This window comes from Echiichthys vipera (genome assembly GCF_963691815.1).
Source record: "Echiichthys vipera genome assembly, chromosome: 22".
Classification (NCBI taxonomy): domain Eukaryota; kingdom Metazoa; phylum Chordata; class Actinopteri; order Perciformes; family Trachinidae; genus Echiichthys; species Echiichthys vipera.
Window position 1 is genome coordinate 11,440,783 of NC_139847.1, and position 17,244 is coordinate 11,458,026.

Sequence of the window (17,244 nt, forward strand, 5' to 3'; positions counted from 1 at the left end):
ATAAGCCCTCAACCAAGATGAAAATCATCCCTCCCCCTCTCATTGAGACATCAACCTCGAGCCCTGTACTTTTTTTTGGGCTATGTCCTTCTCACAACAACCACACCTGCACCTACACTGTTGAAGTCTGTTTTCAGCACTATCTCTGAGCAGAGGGACAGCAGAGGCAGGTGCGTCTCTCATTTGCTTTGTATTCCTCTGCTAATCCCATTCATGTCAACCACCAGGGCCCCATTGGAGAAAACACTGCCCAATTTCCGTAATCAATGAAAGTCCCTCAAAGGCTGGCAGCGTGTGCAGTCAATGCCTGTGTTTACCTAAGGCCACAGATGTTGCTCTATTATTCTGGTTCGTCAAGTGAAAGGTCCTCAGGGTTGTTTGAATTTGTCAACCCAGCAAGGGGCAAGAACAGGAGAGGTGTACAGCTGAGCAGTTTGTGTGCAGACATGTAATGTGCAATAAACCCTTAGTATATACTACACTGTGGAAACATGAACCCATATGTAAGTGCAAAAGCATACAAATGAATGTAAATCAGAAGAAAGTATTTTTGTTTTTTACCTTCTAGAAATGGTAATACTCTTCTGTTAGTCCACAACTTGTCCAGACTGAAACATCTCTGCAACAACTATTGGACTGCCATGAAATTTTGATCAGACCTTCACGGTATGATGAATCCCAATGACTATGAGGTTTTAATTATTGTTTTTTAGTGAAATTTCTCAAGATTGAATTTGACCAAATTTCTGGAAAAATAATTACCAGTACATGTATTACTGTAAACTTTAATTAGCAAATGTCAGTATACTCACTGCACATGTAAAACTAAAATGTTGAACATGATAAACATTATACCTGCTAAACATTGGCATACTAACATTGTTATTATGGGCATGCGCATACGCTGTGCGCAAGTCCTGCCCCACAGAGCAGTAATAGTAAAAGTCAGTAATAGAGTAAAACATGTTCCAGTGCAAAGGTGTGGTTCATTAATGTTTTTCATTCTTCGGGTTGAAAGAAGAAGATATCTACAGTATGTTGGTTTTGGTGGATTGATGGTCTTTCTATTACATTTGAATGCATACATATGCATATGGTTAAACATACATTCGAGTTAGATGTCATTTGCAGATTCACAAGACTATACATAGCAAAGTGTCTTTTTCCATGCCTCGGAGGAATTGAGGCAAGTACATGTTGCTTAGTATGAGTGCTACATGGCATACTTATAACACAACATCTGCCTCTAATGTGCAGCTTTATTGGAGCCATCTGTAGGGGAGACAGTGTGTCAACTTATCCCAAAGTTCTCCTGTCAAGGTAAAAAAGATACTGATGACCCCCCAGGGACAACAAAATCACTCAGTAGCCATGAAAAACAGTTGAGGGAAGCGAGACCCCTCTAAATTAGGACACACATGTATTATGCATCACAGAGAATCATAACATGCCATGACTTTGGCTGACTCCATAGTTAGAAGTCGACTTGCTGGTGTAATAAGGTCACTTCTTTGAGCTCTTGAGCATTTTCTGAGAAATATAGGAGTGTGTTACATGTCTGAGAGCCTTATTTTTGACAGATGTGATCCACTTATGTGCGTTATTTCATTGGAAAGCTGTGCTGATGTGATAGTTTAAGGGCTTTTAAAAATGATTGAGGCACCTGAGGAATACACAATAGATATATTGCATTTGAAAATATAGAAAATATCCTCCAACATATAAGAAGAGGAGATCACAACATATGCATGCAGGGGAATGACGATAGATGACTCATAAATGCAGGTTTGAGGCACTGATCAATTGGATGTAAGGTTAATATAATGATAATAATTAAATTTGACAGTTTGATCTAACATGTGCATTACCAGAAATACAACATACGGTATAGACACACACGTTTGTTAGGGCAAGCAGCTCATTATTGCAAATGAAACCCTGATAGCGTGTTGAAGGTTTTGAATCACCCTGTCAGGGTTTAATTTGAAGTAATGACCTGTTCATTCTACATGATCCCACTTATTAGCCTACATGGCTACTTTCTAAAAAAAAATAACAATTCGACACAAAATACTGATTCGAAGATGATTTCAATCAAAATTAAAAATGATCATCCAGAGAATATGATCAGAACTGACCACAGTATGCCGTTATTGACTTGAATCTGACTTGAGTATTTAATATAAAGCGTGTAATAAATATGTGTGTGCATAGTAAATGCTGTATATCTTGTAATGCTAATGTGAAACAAAGGGGATACAGTAATAGATTACTAGGTTACTGCATTACTCAGATGGGGTTTAATTTGCAATAATGATGGCGCTCACGTCACATTATCCCTTATATAATTTCTTTGTCAGTTCTTTTCAATTCAAAATGTCAAACTTCAAATGGTATGATTAAATGAAAATGACAGCAAAGTTGCCACAATGGGGGAATGGAAAGTTTGTACGGGGGAAAATTTGGTCCAAATACCTGAACATAAAATCGGCAAGAGCGCTCTCTTTTCTGCAGCTGCAACCAAAAGAAAATCAAGAGTTAGCAAAAGGTCCACAGAAATTCCACTTGAATACATTTCATCTGCTTGAAGTACAGATTTTAAAGTAGTGAGAAAAAAAGAAACATTTTACACTTGCACCCATTGCTTTCATAAATTGTGTGCAAAGTAGTTTATACATTAATTAAACACCATCTTAGAAAAACTGTAGAGACTCTTGTGTTAATTAGCACTAAAATGAGACATACAAGACATGTGGGAATACGTCTTTGACACTCTTAAATGTGTTTCCAAGGTTTTATTTATTTTTCACCTGAGAAAGTCATGTGAGAGCTATTTATCTTTTGAACCTCTGCGACGATTGAAGGAGAGTTAGCGCTGAGAGCAATTTAGCATACATGAAAAATGTCAGGAGGCTCAGGCTCAAGGAAAGCACAGTGCATGGAGAGTGAATCATTTTAATTGAGTTTGGATACAAGCGAGGTAGCCAACAGGGCTACTGTGTGGCTGAACAGCTAGGTTCTGGTACCATGCTTAATCCCATGCATATTATCTCCAAAGAGTACCGTTTCCCCATAAAGGAGCCCCTTGCTCTACATTACAGCCCACTCCTCTCGAAACGCTCCCATCCGTACCGTTCGCCAGCTACCCTTTGATCATGAAAACGACACTGATCTCACCATTTGCCAACTCAATCCTTTCATTGTCTGCTGGCAGAAAGCATTGTGCTGCGCTATCAAAAAAAAAATCTTTAATTCGCTTAGCTCTTTGCAGATTGTGTCAAAATGATTGAACTCAGGAAGTAAACATCAGCTACTGCCAGAGCAGAGAGGACGAGTTGTGTGAGCTCTGGTATTTCCTTGGGGAGCGCTCTCACTGACAAAGGAAGTCGAGCACGTGCAAAATAGGTAGTGCCATTTTTGTTCCTAGATACACGATACTGTGGGAATGGAGAGTTTATCAGAAGACAGATATTATAATTCATAAGTAAACCCATGACCTCTTGAATAAATTATTGTGGCTTTACAGGTCCTATATTGTAAAGACTGAGATTCCCATGTCTTTTTTTATTATAGAGCAGGTTGAGGTGCTAAATAAACACTGTGAAAGTATCAACACGTTCAGCCCGTATTCAGAAACTGTCTTTAAACGAGCCATCAGCACTTCTGTACGGTTGTGATGTCACAACTTCACAACTATACTATGTAGAAAGTCCTGCTACATTCCCCACCTGAAAGGACAGTGCGGATATTCTAGGAGTGCAGTAGGAAGAAATGTTAACCAAAACAGAGAAGACCAGGCTTTTTTAAGAGGGAGCCTATAATATTATTGTGTTTTTTGAACATGTAAACACAGGAGAAACCCAATGTTAAGTTTGTTTGTTTTTCCATTTCCCTCAACTCAAATTTTTCTTCCCGTCATTTCCTCACCTTTACAAGAGAACCTAAAGACTTTAACAGCAATCTCAACCACAGCAGCCTCTATCTCGAATGTTGCATTTTTATGAGAAACCTTTTTTTTCAAGAGGTATTATAAACTCTAGTTGCTCCTCAATGTGGATTTACTCATCACATTCCCTTCTGAGGCCTTTTGGCCATCTTTACTGCCTCCCCTCTCCATCGGAGAAAACTGGCACTAAAATCTCAATGGGGACATCTGTGTCTGTTGCGGCAATGAAATTAAAAACGTCCCGAAAAAGCTATCTGAGAACAGGTGTTCATGTTCCTCTACTAGTGAAGCTGCTCCAACAAATTAACGGCCAACATTTTGAATTTCACTGATGTTTGCTTTTCTGTTCAGCAGACATAAAGTATTATTTTACCTTGCTTTGCCTGAGTGCCCCTTGCTGTGCTCTGTTGTGAGTTGGGGAGTACATGCATTAGCTTCAGGTTCAGCAAAATTTAAAAGCTCTGTATTTCCACAGCTTAGATCCATCCCAATGAAAACTTACCCTTTCCTATTAGTAAAAATCAGTATGACATATAAATAAGATCTTTTAAACTACATCAAAGTGAAATCAATTACATAACATGATACTGGAGTAAAAGAAATGCCTGGGCTTTGCATTAGAGTTGGAGCTTTAGCATACACTGGACAACAGGAAAATAGTGATTATCATTTCATCTGACAGCACTAGGCCAAATAGCACATCATTAAAAGAATACCTACTGTTCAGGTTTGACTGGATTGAAGGTTTGTGGTATTCAGAGAGGTTTGGGAGTCAGAATGAAAAATCGAACTTAGAAATAAGTACTTCTGAGTGGAATAATTGACCTAGAATTCCTTAATTTTACTGTATATATGCTCATTTGTTACAGTGTGTACAAGCAGGGGAATAGATCACCTTTCCTGCGGGCCATGTTTATCCAGTCTGTTAGTCAGGATACTCTTTTACAGCAAAAGGAGAAGTAAATAATGTTTTGATATTTCTTCTTTCATACCTTGTTGAGGCTCCGTGCTGCGCTATCTTTGCCACCTGGCGTGAGGTTCCTCAGCTGCACATCGAGGAGATCCACCAGCTGAACCATGGCCTTCACTGTGAAGGTGATGTCTCCTGCCTGCAGATTACGCTTAGTTTGCTCTGCCAACTCCCTGGCAATGACGGCAGCTGTCTCTCCAGCTTTTAGCTGTAAAAAGAAAAAAAAAGGACAATAACAGAAAATAGAAGTGAATTTTCTTACAAAACTTAATTCAAATTGTGACTAAAAAAAGAGGAATATGTGAACTGGCTAAGATTCATCTCGACAGCTGAACAAACATCCAAACAGGCCTCATATTATTACCGTATTTTTCGGATTATAAGTCGCAGTTTTTTCATAGTTTGGCCGGGGGTGCGACTTATACTCTGGAGCGACTTATGTGTGAAATTATTAACACATTACCGTAAAATATAAAATAATAGCCCGGGCTTTTATTTATCTCAGTCACGTAAGAGACTAGGCGTATATCAGCATCGTCACACACACACGTCAACCAGTCAAAATTCGGCGGGGGCGGGTCATGGCAGAAGTGCATTGTGAAATAAAGATGCTACCTGTGGTGTATCTGATGGAGCACTCGGTGCTCGACTGTTCATGACTGTGTCACTCGGTGTGTGCGGTGAAGTTGTGCGGCTACTAAAAGAGCACATGTTACAGTCTCGCCTCCGTGTGTGATATTTATCATAGAGACCCACAATGCGCACTACAATAGTCACGCAATAACATAAAACCACAACACTACGTGCTAATGCTTGAGATAAGCGGCGCATTGTCTACCTTTGGAGTTGGTGGAGTTGTTCAGAAGTGACACCGAGGAAGAAGAGGATTTAGTGATTAGGAGTGACAGAGTGTTTGGTAAACGTATAGTATGTTCTATATGTTATAGTCATTTGAATGACTCTTACCGTAATATGTTACGTTAACATACCAGGCACGTTCTCAGTTCGTTGTTTATGCGTCATATAACGTACACTTATTCAGCCTGTTGTTCTCTATTCTATTTTTATTTTAAATTGCCTTTCAAGATGAAATGTCTATTCTTGGTGTTGGGTTTTATCAAATAAATTTCCCCAAAAAATGTGACTTATACTCTAGTGCGACTTATATATGTTTTTATCCTTCTTTATTATGCATTTTCGGCTGGTGCGACCCAACTCCGGAGCGACTTTTAATCCGAAAAATATGGTATGTTATTATTGTGGCAGTTACTGAAAACAAGACAAATTGCAATACAAAAATGTGTTACCCCTTTAAATGAATATAGTTTAGCCTACACATTTCCCCTAACTGCAGCTATATTGCACACAATTAATGTGGCAAGACGGTACTCAGCTAAGTGTTCTGGGGCCAATATTGTATCCGGAAGCAATTATGAAATCAACTATTGAGAGAATTTCCCCAGATAGCCTTACGCCTTTATGAAACTAATGGAGAGCACTGCAGCTTGGGGCGAGCTGTGTACATGTACACAGAGGACAGGTGCTCTCGGATATTTATTTTTCTTATGTTCAAAAGCTTATGTGATTTTTGTGTCTTGGGATGTGTTACCATATCAGTGAATATTTTTGTGTATCTCACCTTTGTTGTAGTAAGCAAGGTGTGCTTTATATTGTTTTGCAGACCTTTCCATTTTTTTTCTATCTTTAATCTACCACTACTTTGCCCGATATTTATTGATACAAATTGTAATACATATTGAACCTTACTATACAATTTTCTTTTCTTTTTAATGATTATGTTTTTTGGCATTTTTTCCTATAATTGACAGCACAGCTCAAGATAGACAGGAAAGGAAATTATTACTTTACCTTTGCCTGACAAATCTATTAGTCACATGTACCATATAGCTTTGCTTACAATAGAAGAGAAAGTGCCCCATTCTTTTTGTTTCATAGGGGAAACTTCTTCAAGTTGTACTCCGTAAGATTTTCATCTATTTACTTCTCTGTTAGGTTTCTATCTGTTAAAGAGTTAATTAAAAACAATGGTGTTTAATCATGTGACCGAATGATGAAAGCACTTGTACTTGCCTCTTTGCAGAGAAATATCATCTGAGTGTCTGTGGCTCACTCTTACATGTCTGACCGGTGCAGTAACATTTCATTACAGCTGACTCACAGTGGAGGATCAACAGACATATGAAGCATGTGAGGGCATCACGCCAAATCGTGGAGGTGGGAGCCTCCAATCTAAAGACGTCATACACTGTTTGGTTTCCAAAGGAACTCTGGGAGATGAAGTCACAGAGGTGCGCCTGCAGTTACATCTTACCACCAATGCGGTGGCTGGAAACAACATATCTCAATTCTTATACACATTACAACTTTAACTTCTTGTGAACTATGGATATATTTTCTTATTGGTTAATGAGGCTCACCACAAACCCTGAGAGGTTTACTAACACACTTTACACAGTTATTCATCCTGGTTTTCAAATTAGACTGTACATCACAACCTAGCTTTCTCTGATTAATAATGTGAAGAGGTCTCCACTAATGCCAACCATTTCACCAATTTTTAATTTTGAGTAGCGATTTGCCAGACATGTAAATAAATGGGTCTTATCCTACAAATAAGAACAACTAATTATTTTCAGTGCAATGCTATGCTTATTGGGAAATAGAAGACTTCAATGAGTACAGATCAGACATAAAAGTAATTTGAAAGTCACACAATCAGACTGATAAAGTCCGTACAGAAAATGTATTTCATTATGCATAATATCCACAGTGTATCCACAACTATAACACAAAAGTTAGTGTTAGTAGTTTAAGTAAACATTTCAAATGTGCAGTCATCTTGACTCAGTGCAGAACACCCCATGGGTCTGAAAAGGTCAGTTAACTTCAAGGTTTTGACTAATAGACTAGATTCAGTAAGATGAGCCTCAAAACCGCAGTGACACCAACTAGAACAGGCCTGTACTGATTTACTCTGGCATCACCTGCTATCATCGCCTGTGAGTTTATTAGTCAAGCCAATTATGCTGCTTAAATTGGTCTTCACAGAGGTGTACGCGGAGAACATGTCTTCGGAATATGTTTTCCTCTTTTTCCTCCCTGCTCTTGTCTTTTAATGAGGGGAGCTGTGGATGAAGGGTAAATAACTCTGTTTTTTGCTCTCTCTTTCTATTTATCTGATGTCATTTCTTTCTATTTTTATTCACTACATCTTCCTTTCTCATTTTGTTCACCAAACCGTCTGGTAATGAGCAGTGCCACATACATAAAGGACAATGGCTCTAGTTATAAAATAACAAAGTGCTAGATGGGCATTACAGATCTCTGACAGGTCAGTCTTCATTAAAGTCTCCCTGTCTCCACAGAAGTGTGATTTGATTTTTTAAAAATATATAAATAACACATGCATTACTTGTCACTTCTGTCTTTAGATTTTAATAGGCAATATTCTCTACGTTAGAGTCACATTGTTACTGTTGAATCCATCCTGTTCTGCAAAGAAATAACATCTCCCTCCTCTATTTTGTTCTCAAACAGCCATTCTCCATCCATACCTGCAAACTGCCATTTGTTTAATGGGCCGAGCTTTGTGCCGTTGAGTAGATCAAAAGTGTTATGACATGCACGCCTCAGGGCCCTATGAGTTTAAGGGAGAACATTTTCAACATTGCCTGCAATTCATAACCTGGAACCCTCACCTGCAGTAACCTTCTCCTCTTTTGATTTGCTTCTATCACAAATTTAATCATAGGAAGCTTTATATGGGGCTTTGCTTAATAACTTGCATGGAGAGGAGGAGATACAAAATCGCTTGCGCTTGAGAAGTATGGAAATAAATGCTGTATTGTTGTAGGACAGAAAGCGATCTGGATTAGGTGCTACCCACAGCAGACCATTAGTCTATGGTAATGTGGTGCTGATTTTTAACACTTCAAAATAACATTTAAACTCAGTGCCAAATCATTCAAGCTATCTTTATATGTTTTTTACAATGTTGTATTCCAAGGAGAAATACTTCCTGATCAGACAAAAAATCCAAAAAGCCCCCCCAAAAAACAAACAACAAATGTTATTTGTAGCAGTGTATTTTCTGCTTATCATATTGTGTAGCTTAGTACCTTCTGGCTGATGAGGTTGACCCAGGGGGAGGAACAGTTGCTAAAATCTGGTCCCTGGGGGTCCCAGTATCCCTCTGGACCGACGCACATGTATGAGGCCACGCCTAGAGGATGAAAAAAGAAAGAAGTGAGTGATAACGATGATATAAAATGTATTAGATCAAAAAACAATAACATGGATGTAGAGAAAGAGAAGTGACAGTGACACATGTTATTTAATATGTCTGTCTAAATGTGTTTGTGTGTGTGTGTGTTTGTGTGTGTGTTTGTGTGTGTGTGTGTGTGTGTGTGTGTGTGTGTGTGTGTGTGTGTGTGTGTGTGTGTGTGTGTGTGTGTGTGTGTGTGTGTGTGTGTGTGTGTGTGTGTGTGTGTGTGTGTGTGTGTGTGTGTGTGTGTGTGTGTGTGTGTGTGTGTGTGTGTGTGTGTGTGTGTGTGTGTGTGTGTTTGTGTGTGTGTGTATGTTTTTTTCTCATTTCTCTTGCTCCTTTTTCCTATTATAGAGTGATGGACTGCACAATGCTTTCCATCTCGTCAACTATTGTCCAATTCTTTTGTATGTCAAGCACTTTTCTTATTTGCAAAACTAGCCCAAATAAAACTGCGACATACCAAAGAAACACAATTCTTAAGTGATTAAATTAATGGGTGTAGCAAAATGTAATTGGATGGTTTTTTATCTTATATGGACTGAAATTAGGTTGCTTCACTTGAGGCCAGCTGAGCTCGCCCAGACGGCTTCTGTATTTAGTCATTAAAAGTCAGACTGTGTCTGCATGTGACAGTTCAACTCCTGCAGAAGAAAAATACACCAAAATAGGTGCCAATTAAATCTGCCATAGCTGAATTCATCACAAAAGGTCAATTAAGTTAGTTTTAGAAAACCGCCCCTGCTGACAGATACGTGATTCAGTCTTACCATGTTCCATCTGGGCTTAAGTGCAAATATACCTCTAGATATTGAGTAAAATTAAACTGTGACATGTTCTGCTAAGGCTTTATGTAAGGCCCTGCATAACCTACCTCCAACTTTATTTATTATAATGAATAAGTTAAATATGCTTTATTGTGAGATATACAGTCCAAACCAACATTTTTTGTGGGCATCTGTCATTTTGCAGTGGATCCAAGGATTGATTGATTAAGTATATTCTGCACAAATCCCGCCTTTGCCATGTTTTTCCACTTACCTTAAATATCTTTCCTAAGCATCTGTTTTTACAGAGCTGACATCAGCAAGGCTACTTGCTGACATTAAGTTGCCCTTGCCTGTACGTAGAGGGAGGGTGTGCTGGACTAGTGAGACGACTAGCATTAACAGATATAAATTTTGATTGACATATAATTTCCTTCCCCGGTCCACCTTGGACAGCCTTATGTTTGATGGGTTTATAAGATAAGGGAGTCTGCATTTCCTCCTATATTGAGAGGCAGGAGAAGGTGCATGAAAGACGGAAGGAGTAAGACAGGCAGTCGGAGGGGTGTAGGGGGAGACAGAATGACAGCGAGCGAAGTGAGGTAGATGGAAGGGGAGCTCGAGGAACTTTCAAAGAGTGGCAGAGGAAGCTCACACAGTCGTGTTCTGCTTAGCAGTGTCGTCTGAAGAGCAATGGCTTTGAAGAATGCGCCGAGAGGAGGTGGGGTATGTGTTCCTCTTATCTTGCCATATGACGGCTGTTAGTGGGGTCTCCACGGGTGCTGGTGTTGCCCATTAATGAAGCCTGTATGAATATGTGTGTGTGTGTGTGTGTGTGTGTGTGTGTGTGTCTGAGTGTGTGTAGTGATTGATGAAATGAATAGATTTTTGTTAGGCTTTGAGCCAGATTTGAGGCATGATGTCACTCCCCAATCGAGGTTGACTTGCTCTACAAAAAAATCATGATAGGGAAGTTTCAGAAAATTCCTTAACAAAGGCACACTTTGCAATTTTAACACCTCTGATTTGCATTACATCTTCTTTTGGTTTCAATAATGGAGTTTCAGCTGAGTTTAGTTATTTATGCTGTCTGACACCACAAACCACCAATATCAAGGTTTATAGGTTACATTTCAGTTCGGATTAAACTTTAATAAAGAGGTCTATGCGCTCATTGGGTACGTCTCATTAAAATACGAACTGCTGCTTGATCAGCACTTAGATATTCTTACTTTCTTGGTAAAGCTTTTACATCTAAAGCAGCCAGCATTGATATTATCTTAATGCACACTTGACTTTTTCTGTTATTGATACAAAGAAAGGACTGGAACAATATAGTGACACAAAGCTTATAACCTCTTTCAAACACAAATGTGTTTTGCCACTAATTAATTGCACCAGCTGTATCTTGAGAGACAGGAAATAAATATTGGCACGTGGTGTACTAGTTACTAGTTTCCATACAGATGCAATGCTATGCTATCTTTAGCCTAGGATCAGTGAGTCAGGAGTAAAGAGTGAGGAGGGAGAGCGGGAAGCGAGACAACAAGAGCTGCGGGGGGGTTTAAACAAACAAAACACACACCAGCGACCAACATCAAGGAGAAAAGCCTGACTGTAGACCGTCTCCTAACGAGAGTATTGACATCCTCACACAGCGAATGAATAAAGAAAACAGCATACAGTGTATATTTCGCAAGCAGAGTTTTTCATTGTTAAACAGAGCCATGTAATATCATACATTATATGTCATACTATATTGACGCATAAACAGAGAACAGTAGTGGACAAATTCATAGAATGGGTGATGGTAGGTATGTAGTGTGAAGTCCAGTCACAAGTGGTTGGCTTGGGAGAAGAATATCAGGCATATCTTAGGGGCCACTCGCACTTACCATTCATACAGTGAGTTGACCCGTAAGGGCACACACACACAACCTTTTTCTTCGGCGGTACGGTACAAACGGTAAGTGTGAGTAGGCCCCTGTTTGAGTTTAAATAACCTGCTGCTAACCTCCAGGTTTGTTGACATTTTGATAATGTTCTGACTGCTCATGCCCATAAAACTTCTCCTTTAGCAATGTCCATGTTTCCAAACTACTCTGGTTATTACTTAAACAAATGAATGGAAAAAAAATAAGACTCCCTTTAAATATTTGACATTACAGAAATCTATATTACCTATGGTTCCAGGTGGACAGGGCAACTTGACCACCACACCCTGCTTGGTCTTAGGCCAGGAGATGTCCATCATCACCAGGGGGTTGCAATACTCCACTCTGATGTTGGGAAGCTTGGAGGAGGGCGGCACCCTGTCGTCATCTTCCGGGTCCAAACCCCCCACCAGCGTCTGGACAGGGGTTGCCACTGTGGATGTGATCCGTGGCCACTGGGCCATTGCAGTTGTGGTGGCAGACATCTTGGTAGTGGTATCCCTGGCTGTTGTGGTTGTCAAGGTAACAGTGGTTGGTCGGGTGGTGGTCCTTGTTGTCATGGTCGTTGTGTCCATGTACACCATTACAGAGGAGGATGTTTCTGGTGAAGGAAAAGAAAAGAAGGAACAAGTTAATGAAAATGACAGATTCTGAGAAAAATGCAGAGTTGGAAAAAGAAGATTGAGAGTAAATGTCTTTCTCTTTTCAGTCACACTTCATTAAAGTCTGAGAGGGAAATTTATTTTGGTGCAGTTGGAAAAAAAAAAAAAAAAAACGACAGGCAGAGGGGGCTCTATTCTTCCCTCATTTCCATTTGTCAGTTTAAGAGAAGATAGTTCAAAGAGGATCAATTGAGTCTGGCAGGTGTGACTTGCATGGGCATGCTTGGTGTCTGGTTGTGAACCCCCTCCGGCTAAGCTAACACACACCGACACACCACGCATACACAGCTGTGCATCCTCAAAGTTGCTATTGACGAGAGCATATCTCTGCAAGTCAATAGCTACATGGTTTTTCTGGGTCAGCCGGGACAATCTGAAATACCTATTTCCTAGATGCGGGTGCTCCCTGCAGTTACACTCCAGGAGGTGCTTGCTAATGATGCTCTTTAACGGAACTGCTGGGACGCACACACACACACACACAGATGCACTTAGACACTGGCTCAGTAATCCTTCTCCTACCACTCCAACTCATATACATGTCCTTTACTGCCTCACCAATCACCTCATCGACTAATCCATTCTGTCCCCTTTATGTTCGTCCCCCTGTATCACTGATTGGAAAATAGGGGCCCCAAATTAATTCAGCGACACGCTTTCTATAAATGTATGGACTTGGTTAAGCCACAGAGGAAAGTGGCCAGAGTTTTCTTCTCTTCAACTTAGTCCAATGGGATATCATTATTTAGGAGGCGTTACTCATTATATATTTGCAATACTTTTTTGCACAAAATTCTTAAAATTCAAAATGCGATACTGACATTTCTATATGTCATGATCTTATTACTGTGTGGGGTTTGAAATAGGGCTGTGTAGACCCTTTAAATAAGCTCCCATGAGAGAGCACTTTCTCACAGACACACACAATCTGGGCCTTTGCAAAAATGCAATTTGGGAAAGGTGTTTTTTTTTTCCAGTCTAATGCAGAGATACAATCAAAATGACAGAATTGAAAAATGGTCCCAATCTTTGTGTGAAAGGGGAGCAAAACAATATGTAATGAAGGTCCATTTTCGGTTGGCAGGTGTAATGGACATCACACATCCATAGAGCTTAGATAACAGACATCACTGCTGACATCCAGTTTGGAGGGATTAAATTTGCAATCGGACTTCTCTGTATGGTGAATGTGAAAGCAGTTAAATAAGACAGCATAAATTAGTGCCACTATTTGGGAATCCCAGAGATGCCTGGAGGCTGTAATGACACAAACCAAGCCACTATCAGCAGTCAATGCATTCAACGCTTAACAGCATTCAACGACAGCCAAGGTTGATTAAATAGGTTACCACCACAGCAAGAGTTCCAGGCTGATTGAGTATATGTTTTCTCTTACTAACAAAATAGTTTGTTGTGTTTTAAAGATCCGCAGGTATCTTGTGCACTCCTGTGGAGGCACTCCATCAGTAAAGTGGAACTATACCAAGAATCTAATTGAATTGCATTGTAAGGTAAAAGCACAGAGAGCCTTTTTTACTCTCAACTGCATGATAATACAGGTTGTATAACTTCAAAATACCTCACAGTCAGAACAAATAACAAATCAGAAAATTAACCTCTAAAGGTTTATTGGAAAACACGAACACTTGGAAAATGTGCTATGCGCTTTCATGTGTATATGGATGCAAGTGATGGAATAAGCTAGCACAAACATAGTGCTCACACACTAGCAGCCACACATCAACCAACATGAAATGACACCACCACCCATCCACAGGGCTTTAAAAAATACACAGGCATGCTCAAATAGGTATTTAACATTTCCACCAGCCACGGAGAAATCTCCATTTACATTCTATAAGCACTGTTAGACATCATCATCAATCTGCGGCACGGCAGCCAAGTAGATCCTTCGGCTGCCACGATCATGAAAATAGGAGAGTGAAATATCTTCAAGGACACTAGTCTATTTATTTGATTATTCATGAAAGAAATTATTATGCATCCGTATTTATGGAGAAGTGATGATAACCTCAATACGTTACACAAACTTTGGTAAGGGGAAGACGCATCAATTTAAGTATAATTGAAACCAGCCAGTGGTGCTTAAACTGCATATAGTAAAAGGAGACTATTAGAGGACCTCATGGAAATCTGATTATGGAAATTCACTGCTCATATTGAGGTCAGTAATGGTCATCGTGCAAAGACTCAGATAAGCTAGTGGCTAGAAAGGTGTGCAGATGGGCCTATTAGGATAAGGGAATTATTGTGTTGGTCAAGATGGATGATACAGGAGCTGTTCTGACTGTGACAGATTTTTTGCTGAAGGTGTAAGCATAAATGCAGACTGGTGTAAGTCAGTAAACTGTACAGGGACATTGCATTAACAATTTTTCTAGGAAGACGTCATAAACAACACAGATTATATTTATTACGTTCTAAAGCACTTTAAACGAATATAACAGTCTCATCCTTTAGCTGAGTAACTTTACAGGCCTCATATTGTGAAAAGTAAGATTTCCATGTCTTTTTAAAAAATATATAAAGCAGGTCGAGCTGCTCAATACAATAATGTGAAAGTATCAAAATACACAGACTGTGCACACAGTATTGTATTATATTGTATTCAGAAATTGTGCCATTAAACGAGACGTCAGGACTTCCATATGAAGTTAAATAAATCTTAAAATGAGACTAATCGGCGCAGAATGAGATTTTTCGGGAGGGGGGCTTAAGATCTTCATCTAGTTAATTGTCGGTTAAATGACTATCTATAGTTAAACCATGGTGATTGATCATATCACCCACTAATGAAAGTGCTTGTATTTTCTGCTTTGCAGAGAAACCCCATCTGAGTGTCTGTGCTAAAATTAAATGCATGTGAAGGCATCATGCTGCATCGCACAGGTGAGTTCTGCTAATCTACTTTTGTCATACAACTGACACGGTTTGGTTTCCAAAGGAACTCTGGGAGATGAAGTTCTAGAGACGGGCCTGCAGTTACATCTTACCACCAAAGCGGCTGCTAGAAACAACCCGATCTCAATTCTTACACATTACAACTTTAAAGAGAGAGGCGATAAAACAGAGCGTTTCAGACAGCGATGAATACAGGTATATTCTGAGAGTTTGGGAAAAATAATGTATTTTTTAAATATTAAAGCATTTAAACATGTTCTAGTAAAGTGAGATTAAGGGCCATTTGAAATCCAAATTATTTGAATCTACATCATGAAAAATGAAAAGTTGCATTTATAAAATCTTTTTATATCATATTCATCATATTCATCACTGTTGCTCAGTTCAGTACTTTGGGGCTGTGTGCTATAATGCAGCTTTTCTTGCTTTACTGGTGTGTAATATTAGCAAACATATCACATAGATGGATTGTCTAATATCCTGATATCTTTGTCTCTCAGTTTCAAAGACCGATCCTTTTTTAATAATAATAATAATAAAAGTTATCATATCACCTTCTTTAATGCTGGGTAATATGACAGTACAGAGAAATCTGCCTCGAGGAAATCGCCATCACAGCATGAGGTTAATTCACTGTCACTGGGAACCATGTCTAGAATGTAATTCCATACTTCCAGATGATCCCGTTGAGCCCACTGTCAAATTATTTTTCAGTGCACAGCATGTTTAATACGACCGCAAAGACACACACAAGAAACAGAGAGCAGGAGTGGAAAAGAAGAAAGTGTCCTTGAACAAACTTGTATATCTTTTCCGTGAGATGAGCACAAAAAAGGAAAGCCAGCAGTAGAGAGCAGCCACAGTCTGCAGGCACTATCGCCTTGGAGACAACACAAGGACATTTTGTTTTGCTTTGCCAGCTTTTCCATTCTCACCAAAGGGATGCAGAGAGACAAAAAGCTCAAGAGCACCAATGACGTGAACAAAACTTGAACTGATGCTGGTCAGTGACCTAACAGGCGGATTTGAATGTGTAGCGTTTGCATTTTTGATTGTGAGTTTTACAAAACAACAATATCATAAAGAAGACATGGAAATATGACAGATGGGGGAACTCTTGTTCTTATTAATGCCTTAATTCAATGTCTACTTAACAAGTACTACCTCTTAGCAATAGTTTTTAACAGTATTAGAATAATTGAATAAGAACATAAGAATATTATTCAATAAAATTACCTTGAACTTCAAGGTAATTAATCTCCTGTATACCGGTAAGATTCAATGTATTACAACATTGATTAAAAATGTATAATACTAAAAGCTAGTTATGAGATATTCATGATTATTTAGCTAAGAGGCTTAAGTGTGTTCCTACACCTAAACAGGAAACCTTTTCATTCATAAAAGACAGGACAGCAAGCTTCTGTGGGCACTCCAGCTTTCTCTCATTGTAGCATCAACTCTACTCATCATTTACGCTCCGCTTCTATTGCACAAAAAAAACCCTGCACCAAACGCATGAAGTAGTGTTACCACCACACCAAGCTTTGTGCTTCATTTCAAAGCATTCATTTCTAACTAATTAGCCTCTCTCTTTCTGTATCCCAGGGCTCATGGCTTTTACAATTAGATAAGCCCGCTCTACTTCACTCGGGGCAAAAAAAAACAACCCGTTATGCTTCTATGAAATGAATCCGGTTCATATGACTTGCCGTTTTTGCACTGAGAGCGGGCTCGCCGGCTCTGAGAAACTTCTGC

The 17,244-nt window shown here is 39.3% G+C and overlaps 1 protein-coding gene across 1 annotated transcript in view; it reads right to left on the bottom strand.

The window, feature by feature from the left end:
* The window catches only part of LOC310964206 (adhesion G protein-coupled receptor L3), a 152,405-nt gene that overhangs the window by 54,694 nt on the left and 80,467 nt on the right, over positions 1 to 17,244 (bottom strand). Inside the window, exons 5-7 of the mRNA XM_083937258.1 lie at positions 12,150 to 12,503; positions 9,056 to 9,159; positions 4,939 to 5,124 (exon numbers count right to left, since the gene is read on the bottom strand). Of these exons, the coding sequence (XP_083793384.1) occupies positions 4,939 to 5,124; positions 9,056 to 9,159; positions 12,150 to 12,503 (644 nt within the window). The remainder of the gene's footprint in view (positions 1 to 4,938; positions 5,125 to 9,055; positions 9,160 to 12,149; positions 12,504 to 17,244) is intronic.